General features: G+C 31.0%; 1 protein-coding gene across 1 annotated transcript in view; it reads right to left on the bottom strand.

The window, feature by feature from the left end:
* Positions 1-14,019: 14,019 nt before the first annotated feature.
* Positions 14,020-20,133, bottom strand: part of LOC148607295 (uncharacterized) — a 64,445-nt gene continuing 58,331 nt past the window's right edge. The window contains exons 9-10 of the mRNA XM_088543515.1: positions 15,390-15,659; positions 14,020-14,496 (exon numbers count right to left, since the gene is read on the bottom strand). Of these exons, the coding sequence (XP_088399641.1) occupies positions 14,129-14,496; positions 15,390-15,659 (638 nt within the window). The 3' untranslated portion in view covers positions 14,020-14,128. The remainder of the gene's footprint in view (positions 14,497-15,389; positions 15,660-20,133) is intronic.

The raw sequence follows: 20,133 nt of genomic DNA, 5'->3' as shown, positions 1-20,133 counted from the left end.
ATTTAAGTAGTCCTCCGTCTAAGAATCTGGCAAAATGTGTATAAGGTGTGGTACATGAAGAGAAAATAAAAAATAAAAAAAATATATTGCATTATCCAAGTATTTATACCCGATAAACCCAAGAAATTACTGTCAAAATGTTGGTAAAGTTTGCCTTTTTAGGATATTGATAGGTCAAATCATACCATCGGATTTGTCTAATTAACAAATTTGTTGAGGAAGCATTCAATATTTTTGCGTCTGTTGTTATCAGTGTTGTTTTTTCAATCTGTGACCTTTTTCCAAATAACATTATCTATTACTTGTATCCCAACTGGACAGATCATACTTAACAGTGCCATCTTCTATGACTCTGATGCAAATAGTACTGAAACCTATGATTATCTTATCAACATATTTTGTTCGATATGTGATTTGTGATGATGTTTTTTTTTTTTTTTTTTTTTTTTTTTTTGAGAAATTTTTCCTGTTACAAATGTGGGATATATATAGTTTGAGTATTAGGTATTCACGATTTTCAACTTCCATTTCATAATACATGGCCTTAAAAATCACATAATTCATATAATTGATGAAAGCTATTTCACAGAAATCAGTCAAAATTTCGCGTACATTTACAAACTGATATGTCCCTTTATATGAGTGATTGATTGATGAGCTGTGAGCAATTGAGCGACAAGTGATGTGCATTGTTGATTGAGTGAATGAACAATACACATTGAGTGATGGGTTTTGAGCAAGAAATTGAGCGATTTGATTTTGTTAATGATTGAGTTATTAAGGGAGTTACAATAAGTTAATTTTTTTAGAAGATGAATTTAACAAACTGTTAATTTTCAAAACTGTTAAAACAGTGTTTATATGTTTATCTTTAACAACCTTAAAGTGCCAGAATCTATAAAGTAAACTAGCAATACTGCAAAAATATAACATTTCTATTCAGCCAGTTGTAGGATTATACGAGAGCATGATTTCAGACCATTTTATAAATCAAAGTGAATCCATTAATTTAGCAAGTATACAATTATGACTGAAATATTTCTTTGCGCAGTTGACGATACGGTTAACATTGACAATTTCAATGAATATTCTAAAAAAAAAAGTCTGAACCTAATTGAAATTAGAAGTGTTTACACTCATACATGTTGTGGAAATATGTCTTTTTGAAGTATTTGGAATGAAATATTGGTGTCACTGCCAGCAACATGATGTTAATATTGTCAATTTAAACATTTTGTACAATAATTGCTGACCATCATCGAAATTAAAATTGTTCGCACTGAAACACATTTAACATATTGTTTAAGTATACGCCTAGCTGACGGAGTGGGTTAGGGCGCCTGCACAAGTCCAGCGCCTTAGACCATTCGCCCAGATAGGATATATAAAAATATAGCGTTCGCTGACCAGTTTAATATTGTCCATTTCCATATGAATAATAATCAGTTTTGAAAATTGTACAACAATGTTTTAACATTCTATACCTAATGTTTCTCAATGTCGAATAAAAATGGAAAATCGTGCCAGCACACGTATATCCTCCTTAACCTAAAACAAAAACATCTCCTTACTACGCTATTGCAAAAGAGTAATCAAAGAAACCAATATTCTAGTGGAAATCAAAAGAATGCAATCCAGGGACAAAGACCACAGACTCACACAACAAAGAACGTAAAATAACCAAAATAATACACACAAAGTAACAAATATAAATGAGCCGGTCGGACTTCTCTTATGATAATACTTGGAATTCATTTATCCCTTAATCACTTATTCTTTCAGTCAACCATGTGTTTTATGTGGACCCTTCCCATTATATGTTAGTATCGTACACACTCGTACTTTAGCATTTCGATAAGTATACTTTACCGACCAGATAGAATTCACTGCATTAACATTGATGTCATCAGATTCAGATTTATTTTGCGACACATCGTTGATTCCTAGACATAGAATAACTTTGTATACAATGACCTCAACTTTATCAACTATTAGGTTTGAGTGGCTTATAAATTCTTCGATTTTTTCGAACTGCAACATTGATGACATAAATACTACTGAAATTGCCTAGCCGCTTACAGTTTGATGCTCTTCACAAAAACGATTTAACCTATCAAACAGAGTTTTTTTGACAAGATGTTTTATCGTTTTTGGTCTCTGCCAACGTTCGTCTTCCCTCGATTATCTCATTTGCATATACACCAATTTCTTGCTTTGCAATGTCTCTATGTAGTGCAGGTCACTCTGTCAAAACATGATCAGGATGGTGACAATCTTTATACACTGTTGCGTATCAATTATAGCATTGCATATGGGTTTTTGAGGTTTGTCAGAGATATATAAAGAAAGGGTGATATGTTTTCTCACAAAATGTAACCCTCATTCTGTTATTTGCAACATAGAATCTCTCCTCATACTTACGGTTTTTTAGGAGTATTGGCACACAAACTAAGATTTGCAGATATCTAGTCCCATTTTCTATGTTTTTGCCCTTTATCTCTCCTCTTTGGATTGAATACTGTACAACATGGTCTAATTGTGTCATGTTTGTGATCTATCAGAGATGTGCCGTTTGAGTGATCACAAACGACACATCTCTGATAATTACATTAGTTTTTTTTTCCGATTCCATAAAATTGGCATCTTTATTGCTTGTGTTTTAGAAGGCAAGATTTTGTATATTTGTGTATTTTCTCTTTCACAGAGACTTTTCATTCGTGTTCTTTGAGTTGTATAGAGTATATTGTTTTTCTCTGTCTATTGGTATCACCTATTGTTATTCCACTGTGTATCTGTACCTGTACTGTACTGTTAATATATGATCAGATGATTTGTTCACATATAATTGGCATCAACAACGAAATACATATAAAAAATCATCCTTGCATCATTTACATTAAGTTTAGTAACTAAACTAATACATACAAAGTATTCTATAAACATCCGCGGAGTTGCTAATAATAAGTCAAGTCCGGGGTAGAGGAAAGAGGAAAGGAAACAATGACACATTGAACAAATCAGTTTCCATGGTGCCGATTGATAAAGTGTTTTGCTCTATTAAATCATAATTTCTACAGATGCTTTTAGTATTGAACTTAAAAAAAAATATTATGCACAGGATTATTACATTTTGAAATGTAAATGTAAATAGTTACACATGTAAATTATATGTTTTATTACATGCTATACGATATTTTATATATGGAAGCCAATCTTATAAATGATTGATTAAATGATTGAGCGTTGAAATCAGTGGTTAAGTGATACGATTTGAGGTATGTGCGTTGGGTAATCAAGCGATAAGTGCTGAGTAATAAGAAAAATGAGTCATGAATGACTTAGCGATTACCGATTAAATTTTGAGCTGTGAACGCTAAACAGGGAAAGTTGAGTGATGCAGGGAATGTATATATATGAAACCAGCCGTTTTGATTGCAATTGTTTACGATCAATGCATGCAATATTTTCAAAAAGAACACTAGAATCATAGCATAGATACTTTAAACAGAGCAGAAAATAACAGTTAACTTTTAATATAATATTTTCTACTAATTGACTTTCAAAACTTAATAATTATTTAGTTTGAACAATAATCTGAAACTCTCTTGATATGGCACGAATGATGCAGAAGTGTATTTTATTAAAATTTGTTTGGTTTGTCCTATGTAATTTCATGTGAGTATCATTCTGTACAATCACTGTGTTATTGTTATGTTTCGTGAATTCACGTATTAAAAATATCATGTACTTTACTTACTTGCAATTACATTGACTTCGAATATATATGTTATGTTTTCAAATTTCGAATCAGCAAGGCACTTATAAGTACCATAGTTAAACCAACGGATGGATTGTATCGAAAGGTTTGGAAAGGTAATGTTCCAAGAATTCGATGTATCTGGTAATGGCTTCTGTAAATCACTTGATGTTCGTTTCTAAACAAGATTTGTCACCGAAAGTATGCCTGTTGGACATAACAATGTAATACATTCACCTTCGTATACCTGGACGACAGTCGCACTCCTAGCTGTTAAAAACAATCTAGGTGATAAGATGTACACTACTGAATACTGAAAAAGTTCTTAACGAAAAATGTGTAAAATTCGTACATAATATTTGATTGACATGTATTAACCGAAATAAGTTACATTCTAAAATTTTACCTGTTTAGATAACTGTGTTTACCAATGTTAAACAATAAAAAACTGACATGAAGAATCTTCAAAGTAGAAATCTGGATAAGAATCATGCAAAATGCGATAAATGGTTTGAAAGTCTACATATTTTTATACTGATATTTTGCTTTAAATGTTATAGTAAACATATAGCCATTGTTCTGAGGAGATATATATATAATAGAGAATTTACTATAGAGTTCACTATAATGGGAGAAAGCCTTGATTCAAAATATAGTCAAAAACAACTGTACATCTTAGCATTGAAAAGGTAATGCCAATCTGCAAAAATCACTAGACAAATTACTGGACATTTTTAACTGCCACATAATGCACTTGCAAATTCAGCTTCACCGACAACATCGGAAAAATATACTGATATGCTGCGAATCGTGGTAAATTTTCCCTTAAAAGACATCAATGAAGAAGCCAAAATACCTAAAAAAAAACATTTTGTCACCTTTTGCAGACCAGACCCTTGTCAAACATGCGCGGTCTTGCCAAATAACGATATATCAAGTTCTAGATTTTAGAACCCTTGGGTATCTCATTCAGTAAAAGTGTAAATATTTTTTAGTTGCAATGTATGTTTTTATTAGCAAAGTGATGTTAAATACAATTTTATCAGCTTATTCTAATTTCCGATTTTTATATGGCAGGCAACACGTTCGGAATTGTCAGTATATTTTTGAAACAATACCGTATAACGGTGTAAACATGTATGTATTTTGTTCGCTGAAGTACATTTTTGCAGTACCCTACGTAAAACTGCTGTTTCATAGTGGAAGAGGAACATACATAACTTTGAATTCAAATGCATTTATACTAATTAAGAATACGTATACACGTGTATCTGGAAAAAGTATTTCTTCAAAACAATTTCACCTATATGAGGAAGAAAGCGTATAACAAATAATAATGGCAGTGCTAAGCTGTCCTTGAGCCCCTTGTCAATCAACTGTGACTCTGTCGGTATTGGATGACATTGTTTAATTGATACTCTTGATTTATAACGAAAATAATTGAACTGACATGCTAAAGAGAAGCAGTATCGTATTATCAAAATTAATAAAACGTGGTAGCATAAATAAATACATCATGAACATTCGACTATCTGCTTTAACACATTGAAAATATGATAATCAGACAGTGCCATAACGGCAATCAAGCAATTTGGAAGGACGATTGTAAATATACTTGTATACCCTGAGTAATTCGTCTCTTATCATGACTAAAGAAATTTACATTTACGATTTTTTTTTTGCGGTCATTTATTAATAACGCAAAGATTAGATTGCCACAAACATTTCCAGTTATATGATAAAAATAGCAGTTATTATATTTTGATGTCTGTTTCTGTAAATGACACAAGTTGATTAATTACAGTAATTGTAGGCACAAAAACGCCAAGGAATTAATTAAATTTTCAAACTTCAATGTGTAATATACAATCATGGTACAATGGTTTTGATTTTATACAGCCAATATAAAAATACTCAGGCAAACAAGAATGCGAACTCATTGTCACGGTAACTTCCCTCAACTGCACTTACACTTGAGTTCTCAGAATTGGGAAAAATTCATATATATTCCATATAAATTTCGCTCGGAAACAAGTTACATGTAAGATAAAATGTCTGACTAATCATATACTTAACCACTGTAGTTAGTATTACACATGCAGTTGTCAATCTATACATATACCAGATGCTGATTTCTCAAAAAGTCGTAAGTGTAAAGTTGATCGTAAGTAATGACGTCACAACTAAAAATAGTATTATGACGTCATAATTAACGATCAGTTTCACACTTACGCTTACGAACTTTTGTGAAATTGATACCAGGAGAACAAATAAAGCACATTCCCTTGATTCAAACAGATCATCATGCTGTACCGTACCGGTCCAAGTGTCCATGGTGTCAATCATTGCATCAAAAGTTAAGGCAAATATTGAAAAAAATATATGTACTGCATGCGCATGTACTTGTATTTGATACAATATTTATCTAAAAAAATAAGTAAATCAAACTATACTATTTTACTGACTTATTTCTGAAATATTGTCACGATGCAGTCTGATATATCTGATACATTTCAAAACTGGGTCAGTAAATAATCTTTGTTGTCTAAATAAAAAAGTATTTTTACAAAAGAATTAATCTAAATATATAAACTTTAAAAAAAATAATTTACAACTGTTTATTTCATTCCCTTTCTCAGTGAATTTTGGTAGATAATAATGATCCTTGCTCTTTCTTAATAATTTTTTTTAGATTTTTCTTTGTTGACGTAGGGCAGTATATGTTGGTATTTTGTTGGGTTTTGACAGATTTGCAAACTTTGAACATTATAAACCAAGACATTTGGTTCGGATTTTACCGCATTATATTTCAAAGTCACAAAAACGGAGTGCTAGTGACTATTTTATTTTTACATTTTTATTACTATAACAATCATAATCGTTATTACTTTTCAGTTATCTTTTGTCTTTCTTTCATATAAATTTTCCAGAATTTTTTTTAGAAACAGTAAGGCCGGTTCTTCAGACTTTTTGCACACATATCCGATACAATCTGGAGTTGAACCGTAAGTTTTCAAAACTAGTAAAGAGGCGACCATTTTGAAAAAGCTGCCTAATATTACAATATCGAAGTTTTTGGACATGTTTTTGTTTGCACTGCTTATTCTTATTATTATTTTTCCTGAGAAGGCGCCCAGAATGTTTTGAGAAGATGCTTTAATGGAAGGAACTGAAATCTTGTGTGGGAAAAAACTTTTTTCCAAATTATGGCAGGTTCTAAATAAATAATGTCAAAATGACTAACATGTTTTTGAAAAACTAAAATTTCATAATTTATGACACTGTGATATCTCTGAGAACGTGATTTCTAGGAATTTCGAAATTAGTATGGTGTACAAATTTTGGAAGTTCTATAAATAGCAGGAAGAGAAAAGTTAATCGATACGTTTCTTGTTACCATGGTTAGATATGTATAAAGCGGTTGTTATACATGTTCAGAATTACCAAGATGGCCACGGAATCAAACTGGCTGCCATAGCACCCTTAATTACATGAACAGTGCTAATTTGTTGGAGAATCGTAAGGTAAAATCAACCAATCAAACATTAAAAAAAACATCTTAAAAAAATTTGTATAAATGTGTATGTGTATTTCTAAAATGTTATACAAGATAAACATTCTTTGAACAGGTTCATAATTTCTATCTTTTAAAAATTTTAATGTTACTTACTGCCATGATTTTTTTTAAATGCTTTAGATAAAGAGTCGGTAGCAGCTTGAGTTCTAGGTTCGCACAATGTCCCTTCAAATATTTTACAATTATGAAAAAAATCCAATTATACATATATTCATATCAGAATTTACTTCATTTACTTCACAACTTAAATGCACAATTTAGAGAGATTTTTAAAATTGGTTTTCAGGCATGGATGAGTAATCTGGCTGGTTCAATAGAAACGCCAAATTCGTAACAATTGACTATCACTTTTCATTAATGTAGTGGAAATAATAAATAAATGTGCGTCAGAGATTCGCGAAGTCGAAATCAGTTATGTTGATATATTTAAATGAATTTTGTCACGATTAAACTTGAAGCGAGTTCATGTCTTGCTATGTCAGGAAAGTTATTTAAAATATAACAAATAATGCAAAGGGTAAAAAAAAAACAGAAAAAAAAACTGTATGCCTCCAAATTAGCAAGCGAGGTAAGGTGAACAGGATTATTACTGCAGTGATAGAAAGGCAAAATACTAAGGTTCAAAGAAGATATGAGACAGATAATGTCGTATTCTTAATAGAAGTATATTCATCAATACCCAGAAATAAGATGAATATGGAATAAACGCATTTTCTCACAAAAACTTTATATGTTTGAATGCTTGATTATTCATACGCAATTTTCACTTCACGGTTTTACACTTTAAAAGTACGTTTTTCCATGTGGGACAAGTCAACATTATGAGGAAAATATTTGAAAATATTGTACGTGTAGTACTAAAACTCACTTGGTGATCCCCAATTCTCATCCCGGTAACGATAAAAGAATCCATTAAGGTATTCAGAACAAATAAATGACAAGGGCATCCTTTGGCGAAATTGCATTCAGCGGTTTTCGAGGAGTTGCAAATTATATGGTAGCCCCTACATGATGACTGATGAGAAGGTCATGTACAGCATGAGAAAAAACCAAATCTTATTTGGATGGGAATACAAAATATTTAGGTAAACCTTTTATGATTTTGTACAAATATAATGCTACCGAATCGCTCACGACATTTATATGGAATAAAGTTATGAAGACGGATCACACCGTTCAAACCAACAATACCGTATGAAACATTGACCGTGTGTATATTGCATATATTTCAATAATGCAGAAAACAGGCTACGCAAAACAAAAATATATAGTATTTTTAATACAATTAAATTTCATAAGGACTAAAAAGTAAGCGTTTTCATTTCTCCAATATCGAATTTGTTATTAGGGCATTAGTTTTTTTAGATTGGAAAGAAAAAAGAATAGCAAGCAGACTAAATTATTTTCTTCATTTGGATTTTGTTTTTCAATAATGTAATTCCGTTACTGTCGGAAGTTGGAAAAATCTTCCAATCGCATTTACATAGCATACACAGATGAAGCTGCAATAAAACTAATTTTTTAGCTCCTGAAACTGAAATTAAAAACCTTTTTTTTTATTTTTGTTTTCTTATCATAAATATACAGACACCAGTTGATAATACAAACATTAACGCTACCTCACTCTGGAAGCGTATTGTTTCTATCATTAATAAAACCTCACGGCCAATAATGTCTTGTTAACTGCTGTGTAAATACATGCACATATGCACAATTTGAAACAAGAATACACTTACAGAAAAAAGGCCGTAAGCATCTAAAAATTGACAGCATCTGCCAAGCCACAAACGAAGTTTTAAATACTAACTTTCTAGATGAGATGTCATTTTCTTTTCCTTAAGTGACGAATGATATTCTAAATGGCCAATCAAAACAATAAACGCACCTCTACATCAATGACAAAAGTAAAAGAAAATATGACAAAATAGAGTGTAAACGACAAAATTAATAGCTCGTATAAGTTGTGCTACCATCTTTTACGCTAGGTAAAGCCTCTGTGCTCTACTTACAACAACCAATTTAATTCCTTTTACAGTCAAATGCATTTGAAATCGGAGCAACTCCAACACTACTTTCCTTGTATCGTTTGAATAATCTTTAGACAAACATCTCTTACGTTACTCTGTCACTTTATCATTTCAGAGGGTTGTAATAGATAGAACAATAGAATAACTTGCATTTTAATAAAACATTCATTGATAGCATATTTATTGCCTAAAAACACTGATTATATGTTGTTTAAAAAAGAAAATGTGAAGCTGGCATGAAATCATTATAATTACAAATAGAACTAGCATGCTGTTTGATAAGATAACAAAAACAGCTGAAATTAAACAGGAATTTATTAAATGTTACTCTTAACACAGTTGAATACACAACCGTTCAAATTGAACCCTTACGTCCTGTATTTTAATAATAAGGTTGTACAAAAAGGTAATGAAAATTACAAGGGACGGTGCATAGATAAAAGGTTTAATAAAAAGTTAATTGTAAGTGCAATGTCTCTGGTATGTTCATTAATAAAGAAATAAACGTTCATTCAAACAGACTTAAAAAGCGTCCTTAAAATGTAATTATACGATATCAAAGGGCAGACAATTCTGTCAAAAACTCCCATTTTATTAACATTTCATTGAAAAAATTCTAAACAAATCCAGTAATGCAGAGATCAAGTTATGGTAATTTCAAATAGAGGTATTATCTTTCAATGGAATTATATCGTTGAAATCGGTGGGCTTTTCAACATGTATGTTTCTGATTTTTTTCCCACTTTGCCTGATCCTACAAAAAATTGAATTGTTATTACACAATATATATATTATTTCGCTTCAGCAGCATCAATTCCTGTATGTTATTAACAATGTTATTTTATCAAATGACATTTACATCATACAAACAGTCCCCCGAAGAGAAAATAGTTATTTGTTTTGTGTTCATTCAAGATAAAAAAAGCAATAATTATTGAAGGATATTTGTCTGATATCCACGCCTATATCTTCATGTTTAGTATCATCAAGACAAATTATATTGCTTTCATGGTGGTGTCGTAAAACGTCATATTAAATTTAATCTTTTTGATGAAAGTCTCAAAGAATGCCATGATCAATTATAATTTTGATTGCTTTGATCAAAGTGCTGTTGGAGTAATAACGTGTCAAACGATTAAAAAGAAATAAAACAACAAGCACCAAACGATAAAACGACACATGAATTATACTCATCATAACACAAAGGAAATAAAATACAAAAAAAAAAAAAAAAAAAAAAAAAAAAAAAAAAAAAAAAAAAAAAAGAAAAACCTGAATATAATATCCGTTCAGTGTCGGTTTTGATAAAACATTTAAGTACACTTATTGTATTATTACGTCAGCCTTTGTACTTATCGAATATCACTGGTATGGAAAATAATATAGTTCACTGAGTCATTACCGGGTACCTTCTGGTTTTGCCCGTTGATCCATGCATTATTGAGCACTCGATTATGTCCAATAATAGCATTCTGTCAAAACCCTATCATATACTCACTGTTCCGTCAATAAGAGTTGCAATTAAAACAACGTTGTAGTTTCTGTAGAAACCTAAACAGTTTAGTGCGTACATCAGTTAACGAGCCTTATATTTCGGACTTAAGAAATGAAGTAGCACTCCAGCTAAGAATCATGCAAAGTGTGGTTCATGGTTGCAAAGTCTATATATTTTTATTTTTGATATTTTGCCTAAATATTATAGCAAACAGAAATCAACATGTGGATGATTATATAACCCTTGTTTATAGGAGAATACAAAAATAAAAATGTGTAGTCTTTTTTGGGTGTATGATATATTACAGAATGTGCATGAATGTGCATGATTCTTACAAAGGCTAATACTTCAGGTATCCGATGACCTGTAACTGATCTGATAGCAGTTTTGTCATGTAAAATGACGAATGATCTGATAAATATCGAAACAAATGTTAAATAAAATTATTAGTTGATGTTAAAATCTATCCTATTCTGTTTATATGTGTAAAGTTGACAAATAAAAGAATAACCACTGGAACCAAAGTTATACCGGAAATAAAAAGAATGTAATCCAGGGAGAAAGACCAGACATGGAAAACAGACATACAGAACAAAAGGACATAAAGTAACTAAAATCATATATACAAAGTAACAAAAGCAAATGAGCAACTCGGACTCCACTAAAAACTGGGAGCATGGACCATGTGCATCGGTAGGGTAAGCGTCCTCTGCTTTTCTAGAAACACCCGCCGGGTTGCTCATAAAAAGTCAAGTCCGAGGTAGACAAACGAGGATAGGAAAACTATGACCCGTTGAATAAATCAGTTTTTATGGTGCAGATGGATACACCATAACGATTCACGAGTTCATGATGTCGACCATGAATCTTTTGTGGGGATGACTTCAATCTTGTAGCAACATAACCCTGTTTCAGAAGCCTATTTGTTAGAGTTCTACCGCGATACAAAAAGTCTACGTAGTTTCGGCAAGCTCTGGCATAACGTATGAAAGAGTAAACAAGGGAACCAAGGTTATAGCGGTAATAAAAAAATATAATCCAGGGACAAAGACCAGACATGGAAAACAGATATACACAACGAGCATCAAACGACACTCGACACATGAGTTATACTCATGACAACAGAAAAGAAATAAAGTACACAAAGAAACAAAAAAAAAAAAAAAAAAACGTAAATATAATATCCGTTCAGAGTCGGTTTTGATGAAACATTTAAGTACACTTATTGTATGAGTTGTGATATATACACTCCATACGCAGGTGCTGAAGGGATGTTGCCACATATGAAAGGAAGGTTGACAATTGTGAATGAAAAATCATCAGGTTTGTCTTAAAGTTTGGTTAATAGTTTTCCTTTACCATCGATTTCTAAGTGTAGGTCAAAATATGAGGCTGACTTCACAGTGTCTGTAGTATCCTTTATCTCAAGTTCTTTGGGGTAGATGCGATGTATCAAATCCTCAAAATTAGGATTGTTTAAAGATAATATTATCTATATATCAGAAATTGAGATTAAAGGATCTAGCTAAACGATATTCTTTTTTTCGGATCAGATCAGCTATAAAGTCAGCCTCATAACAGTGAAGGAAAAGGTCAGCAAGTAAAGGAGCACAATTTGTTCCCATTGGAATGCCGACCGTTAGTTGAAGAACACTTCAACCATACTGGACAAAACACGGAACCTGCGAAATACATTGACAGCTATGTGGTCACGTGATCGGTTTGACGGATCGATGAATGATCGAAAACTGATCAGTGATTGATGACCGATCGCAATTTTTTGTTTCACGAACCGGTTCAGGTATTGTACGTTTGACCTGTCAAATGTCACTTTATGCAAATTTAATCATTCGACTTTGATTGCACAGCACTAGCCTAATTTTGTTCAATATATATTGTTGACAATTTTTGGTAAAATATTAAATAAGCCTACTCCTAAATGTGCGATCATTTTTAATTAATCTTTCAAGGACAATAAACAATGGAAACAGTTTATTCCTCGGGATAATCATTATCAATACAGTGCACAAATTTTCATTTTTTATATAATATTCAATGAAAAACAAATTTTCCATTATGTGTCTTAGTTCATTGGTTTGTCCGCTTGTTATAATTGCGATTACATTCAAAGTATTAAAAATGCATAATGACATTATTTTCAGAAACCCCGTTAGATCGTTAAAAGCATCATGAATATTTATGTAGATAATTACATTGTAAGATGTCAAAATACTTGCCCTAAACGAAAGCAACATGATGTAAAATAATATATTTCTCATTCAAAAGGAATTATTATTGAAACTAAATGTCTACTTTCTGGAAGGATGATCGATTAACATCAATATCCCATTTGTTGATCGGCATGCACAAAACTTCAATTTCAAACACATTCTTGCACTTATGTAGCAGAAAAGCTAACTTTAATTAATTAATTAATTAGAGATAGAATAGTAAAAACATGTTTTCTACATTTATTTACTAATATAAATATATTGTAATGTGATTTTATTTTTTAAATACTCTTAAATTTGCTTCATTTATTAACTTGCTGTCTGACCTTTTATATTGTAATAATAGAGAATGTTAAATTTAGGTTTTTTTTTCAACGACTGAATTAAGTTTCTTTCTTGTACAAAAAGCTCCGACAGAGAAACAAAAAAAAAACAGGTTTCGCCCTCTAACATCATGAGTGAATGTAATTGGTCAAATGAGGTTTCAAATGAAAGCGAGATTAATGTCATTCATTACCCGCGTAAATACAAATCGAATACCTGATGTATCAATTATTAAAGGGAATATAGTCATTAAGGGTTTCTTTCTTGTTTGTTTGTTTGTTTGTTTGTTTGGTTTTTTTTTGGTTGGTTTTTTGTTTTTTGTTTTTTGTTTTTTTATTTTGTTTTTTGTTTTTTGTTTGTTTGTTTGTTTTCAACCTTAATGTAATAAGCAGATTATATATAAATGATTCCATGTAGTCATAAGAAACTTGACATGTGTTTCTAAAGAAAATGATTTACAGTTTGTATATATCTAAACATCAACATTTTCATATGGACCTAAATTTATTCTTATTTATCATTTTATACCTGAGATTTATAAACAAGACGTAATTCATCTTTCTTTTTTTTAATATTGTTCATTGCTCTTTTTAACAGAATGATATTGATTCAAATCATTACTGATATTTTAAAGTAGTTTTATTTAATGCAATAAAGACACGTAATTTATTTTATGATTGTTATTCTGGCTCAAATGCTTTAGTTTGTAGTTCCCATTTAATTATTAGCTCCTTTATTTGTTATGCTATTGAACTTTCTGAGTGACGCAAGTTTTGAACAGCCGAAGGCAAACTGAAGAAAGTTGATACAATCAACAATAAGCAGAAGTCCAAAAATACTCGAAATAAATGCAATTCCGACCAAGCCGATGATATGCGACGACGTTCGGTCATCAGGAGCTGATGTCTTTTTCCTTTTGTAAAATGAAAGTGTCGTCTTTGATATTGTTAGTTCATTGTTTATCTTTTTAAGGTGTGGTTTCAAAAATTCTAATAATTCAACATATGTTCTGTTAGGTGTTGTATTTTCTTTCCAGTATATCAATTTTCGTCTGTATTCACAAGTACATGAACACATTCCAGTTGCTATAAAACAAAGCAATTAAAAATTAAATTATTGAAATATTCTTTATTGCACATGTGTTGTTACTGAAGTTAAAGTGTAGAATAGTTAAGAATCATATTTACGCTATAAAATAACCACTTCTCGTATCTTTAGATTAAATCAAGATGTCTATTCCAGAACAAAATCGTGTGACCGACAGCAAATAGATACAATGCACATGTAAGATAATTTACATTAAAAAAAAGATGTAAAATCTTAAACTATGAATTCTAAAGTTTACTGTAAAAGATTTGTTGATTTTCTTTCTTAATCAAGGGTTATTTTAATTTTTATGATTGCAACACTTTCAAATGGAGGATTGAATATATTAAAAAATACCATCATCCGATATTTATATATGTCATTTATACGCTCAGAAATCTTTATTTATACTATTTTAACATTTAAGTGTAAGTATATGTAAAATTCTGGCAAAATTTATAAAAAAATCCACCGATCTGACACTGTAATATCGCTCAAGGATACTTTCTCTATTCGAAAAGACCATTATTTGATCTCTGCATCACTGGATTTGCTCAGAAATATTTCAAAAGAATTTTTAAAAAATGAGGTTTTAGTTAGAGTAATCTGCCCTCAAAATGTTCATTTTCAATGAAATTGTAACTCAATGGTCCAGCATGATAAGAAAAATCTTGTCTGTCGTCCTTGATTCTGATGTTGTAAAGTCATATTATACTATCAAAATTATTATAGGAACTGACACTTAATAATTGTTTTACCCCGTATTTAACATATATGTTTATACAGATACCGGTACGTTATTTTGTCGATTCCATTTTTGTTTCCTAATACTTCATGTTTAAACACTGAATAAACTTCCTGGTACCAATTCTGCTGCAATATACACACTTACCAGTATTTACATACAGGTCAAAACTGTAGGTCAGATTTCGATAACTTGAAAGAACTTGACATTCGTATGTACCACTGTCGTACCACCGGACTGGGCTAATAATTAAATTGGTTGAGGACGCATTGAACATTCTCCTTTCTATTGATAACAGTGTAGCCATTCCATTCTGTGACTTTTTCCAAATAACATTGCTTACAGAACTGATCCCAACTGGACAAATTAGACTGATCGTATTGCCTTCTATGGCGTCTATGTCAATAATGTTGGAATCTATTTAAATATACAAGAACGTTTGAAAAAATGCATTGAAACATTATGTACCTTGCTTGTTAAAAGAGCACTGGTAACCCTCGTACATGTTAATGGTTTCCTTTAACACTTTGATGAAATAGGGAGAAACGACAGTATGATTGTAAAACATTTGCCATAGATTTGTTCGTCGATAGCTTTATAACATTCATCTTCTCACATACAGATAATTTCCATAATTGTCTTGCATATCCGGATTATTACATTTAAAAACATTTTTGCATGAATCCTAACTTTTTGCAAGCTGTATTCTCTACATGTCTTCTGATTACATGTACGAGGGATTTTGCCATTATCACGGGGTTATCGTATGATTTCGTTTCTAGAGCTCACCAAGATAGAGGTTGTTCGTTTAATTGTTTGATTCTCTGTTTTTTAAGCATCATTATATTTTTTTGAGAACGAGATCGTGTTAATAATTAATAAATAAGAATTGTTGCTTTCATTTGTCTGAAAAAGTCACAAGAAAAAACAAAATTACTAAAATAATTTGTAAAAAAACATTTCATATTTTGAAAATGTAGTAAATCAGGTAGATGTCATAACTCTTAAAATATGTATAAATTGATGATTTTATGTCTTATTTAAACAATGTTGATTTTCACCACATGTAGGTCAATGCACACTACAGTGTACATTTTCTTAAAAGTTAGTTATGGTTGTCAAAATATAACCATATTCCTAAGCTATAATGTTGCAATTTTTGTGCATCTTGATTTCACTCAAATCCTGCATTTAAAACAAATTGTCCGAGAGGTGTCATTAAGTACAATATTAAGTGTTCTTAAAGTATTTTTTTCATCTTTGAGAAGCTGAAAATAGATTGCATTTTATTGTGGTTAAATTGGCCGAATAATAATGAAATAAAATTGACAGAAAATAAATGCGAGATATTGCCCGTTGCAGCCCGTTGTAAGTTTTGGTTCATGCACATTAATTTTTGCTAAAAAAAACTTCTACATATACAATATCTAGATGTTGAAAATGAGGTATACGCAATTTTATGAAATCTTTTGCCATTTTTAAGTTTAAATAGTGGTAATGTTCAATTTAGAATTTTAACAACCAGAAAAAAAAATGCGGCACGAAATTATACATTGACTGATCAGAAACGTGCGTTATTTTTAACTGTCCCTATATACCATTTAGGATATACGATGTGCGATACACGGTATACGATAGAAAGGTACGATCACACGATCCGCGTACCGTACAGAAAACATTCTAAATGGTCCTCCGAAATGGTCGGGGACATTAGATTCACGAACTATACGCAGTTTGTTTGTCGTATGAAAACTGATGTACTCATATTTATTCGAAATTGATTGCCATATTAAATTCAATATTTCCAAACAAATAAGACAGAAAAACACGTAAATGTCATTTATAAGTTTTATTAACATCCTTAAATGTAAAGGATACGTGCCAATGAAAATGTTTTTGCAATGTACCATATATGTATATGATAAACACGGCCATTTCGCATTTAAAAGATTCAATATTTTAGAACAGGGTACACAGGACATGGTTATAAGAAGACGGTACACGGAATGGACACGGTTTATGGTTCAGGGTACACAGAACACACACATACACGGTAAACGGAAAGCACATGGTACATGGAAAACAAGATTGATTTGAAATTAAAAAAAAGATTGTTTTGAGTACTCTGTTTTTATCCTTTTTACAGTGGCCATAGGTTGTATAGATTTATTAATGTAGAATCAAAATTAATAAAGATACATACATGCCAATCAAACTATGCAAAATATAACCCGGGAAGCACAGGAAACACACAAAAAGTGCATTCCACCTCAAACAAAATACTCAGCCCGAATTTAATTTCCTGAATATCTTCCGTTAAATAAGTGAGGAGGGAATATCCAAACCTCGAAACCCCCTGAATCCGCCAATGATTTACTCAACAAGCGAAATAGTGCAAATGGTACATACATGTATATGAATATGATACAATCTTCATTACTTCATAAATAGTTTATTATTATTTTAATTTATCACGTACTATTAAGGCTAAATAGTTATGTACTTGTATATACTTGTCTCCAGCATTGTTTTTTGTTGTTTTTTTTTTTTTTGAAATAACAAAATCTCACACACTGTTTAAATCATTGAAGTTGTAACATAAGACAGTGTAAGCGTTCGAACTTTTTTATAACATTTTACAGGAATTATATCCGTTGAACACGATTGAGTTATTATCTATTTTGCGGTCTTTACGAGGACAAAAAGTGATTTGGGTAAACCAGAACAATTATGAAGATTCATCTAATTTATCAAAGTTCTGACAATTGCTAGAAATAAAGTTCCTTAAATTCACTATAGACTTACATATATCATTCGATTAAGAAATGATGCTCATCCTCAACTTTATTGTACAATATATTGCCATAAATATGAATGAACAAAGTTGTTATAAAAACATGAATGTCTTTTATGCAATGCATTATAACAACACTAATATGAACTTTTTAACACTATACAAGTTAGTTTTTGTAAGAACGTTTGATATAGCACTTCCCGAAAACCAGCCAGGGTTCAACCAGATATATATGTTAGTATTATGGGTTTGTGCCGTTGCACTCCCCGATCCCTTCTTTCTCTGTATGCTAATATTTGACACAGAATTGAGAAAATATACAGATGACAGTATTTAAATGTATCTTGGGTTAGAATAAGCAGAAACTGAACACTATATTGGAAAATGTATTGATGAGAGGAATTTTACAAATGAGTACTGATAGTATGGCTGGAATGCATAAATCAATATATTTTTGCTCATAAGCTATGGACGTAGTAAATGAAGCAAGTGAAGACACTGATGTCCTGATTTCCTAAGTCCACTGTAGTTTATCCCGGATTTGCCTTTTTATGAGCAGATTGGTGGGTGTTTCTCGAAAAGCAAAGGACATTTATCATACCGGTATACATGGTCCATGCAACCAGTATAACAAAAACGGACATTCTCACCTATTTTTTTTTTTGTTTTATGTTCAGAGGAATAATATGGTATCGCATCAGTCAAAAATACTTTATTACCTAAAAATTTGATTATATTATACCCTAATTGTATTTAATTTTAATATTTTCTATTCTTAAACCAATGTACATGTTTTAAAATAGCTAAATAACTTCAACACGGAGCATATTTTACCACGCCTTATGTGATTATTATATTATTATCCTCCCTGAACATGGAGATGTGTTCCCCATCACAAAGTTTGACATTTTTCAAATAAACATTACGTTTTAGATATTCAGAGGAAATACATAATATAGCAGCAGTCAAAAATACGTCTTCGTCTAAAGACATATACAAATTGAGAATATTTTACATAAACTTTATTAAATTTCAATATTTCCATCCTCCCAGACTGATGAAAATGATTTTAAAATGTATAGGTACCATTATTTAAAAAATAACCAGTATCTTCTGTTTTAGACAAATAAAATGGTATCGAATTACCAGAAATAGCTAAATTACTTCAAAAATAGACATGATAGAGTATATTTTACCAATACATAACAAAATTGTGCTATTGCTATTCTCCTGGAACAAGGAAAATGTGTTCCACATGATCCATATACAACAAAAATGAACAATTGTCACATAACAATTACTTTGTTTGCATATACAGAGGAATAAGGTGGTCTCAAGTCAAGTAACTTATTACCTAAAATTTAGTACATTTTACTCCAACTTTATGATTTTTTATTGTTTTATACTTTCAGACCAATGGAAATGTTTCCACAATATGTCATGAAATTATACATCACATATGTCTTCATTCAAATATAATTCAAAAGAATGTAAAACTACATGCAATATTTCAGCAATCATCATATTACGATTATTCAGAACAAACATGCACTGTGTACTAAAATATATGATATTGGTTTCGTTTCCCAAGTAACAATTCGAATAAACCAATATCAGACGTGAACATGTCTGGCGAGTACGAACATCCTGTGTATGTTTCGTGGGAATCGTGTGCGTGGGATTGGGAATATTCCACGCTTTAGGTGGTTTATTTAGTAAACAAGTTAATCTGCATGATTTATCGCTTTTTCTATGATTTTACCATTCGGATGTTTAGCTAACCCTCTCTACACTTTAAGACTACTGCTGTTTGTACGTCCCTATAGTATTCTGAGAAAACAGTTTTGGTTATGGTAGGTAAATATTGGACCTTTAGATTATTTCATACGAATTATTTCCAAATTTATGTGTACAATTTGTTTTGTGTTCCATATATTGCATAGAAAATTATCAAAAAATAGTTTTATATTATAGCTATGCACTTGGTAAAATATAATATGTGTTTCAAATAGAGTTTTCATTTAAACGGTGCTAAGGTTACAGAGCACTGTACACGAACATACTATATGACACAATATCATGGTCATATAATTTCTG

This window comes from Perna viridis, chromosome 9 (assembly GCF_037379345.1).
Source record: "Perna viridis isolate PV_CMFRI_1.1 ecotype Kerala chromosome 9, ASM3737934v1, whole genome shotgun sequence".
Taxonomy (NCBI): Eukaryota; Metazoa; Mollusca; class Bivalvia; order Mytilida; family Mytilidae; genus Perna; species Perna viridis.
Note: the sequence above shows the minus strand (reverse complement) of the source record. Positions and strands in the feature narration are given on the sequence as shown.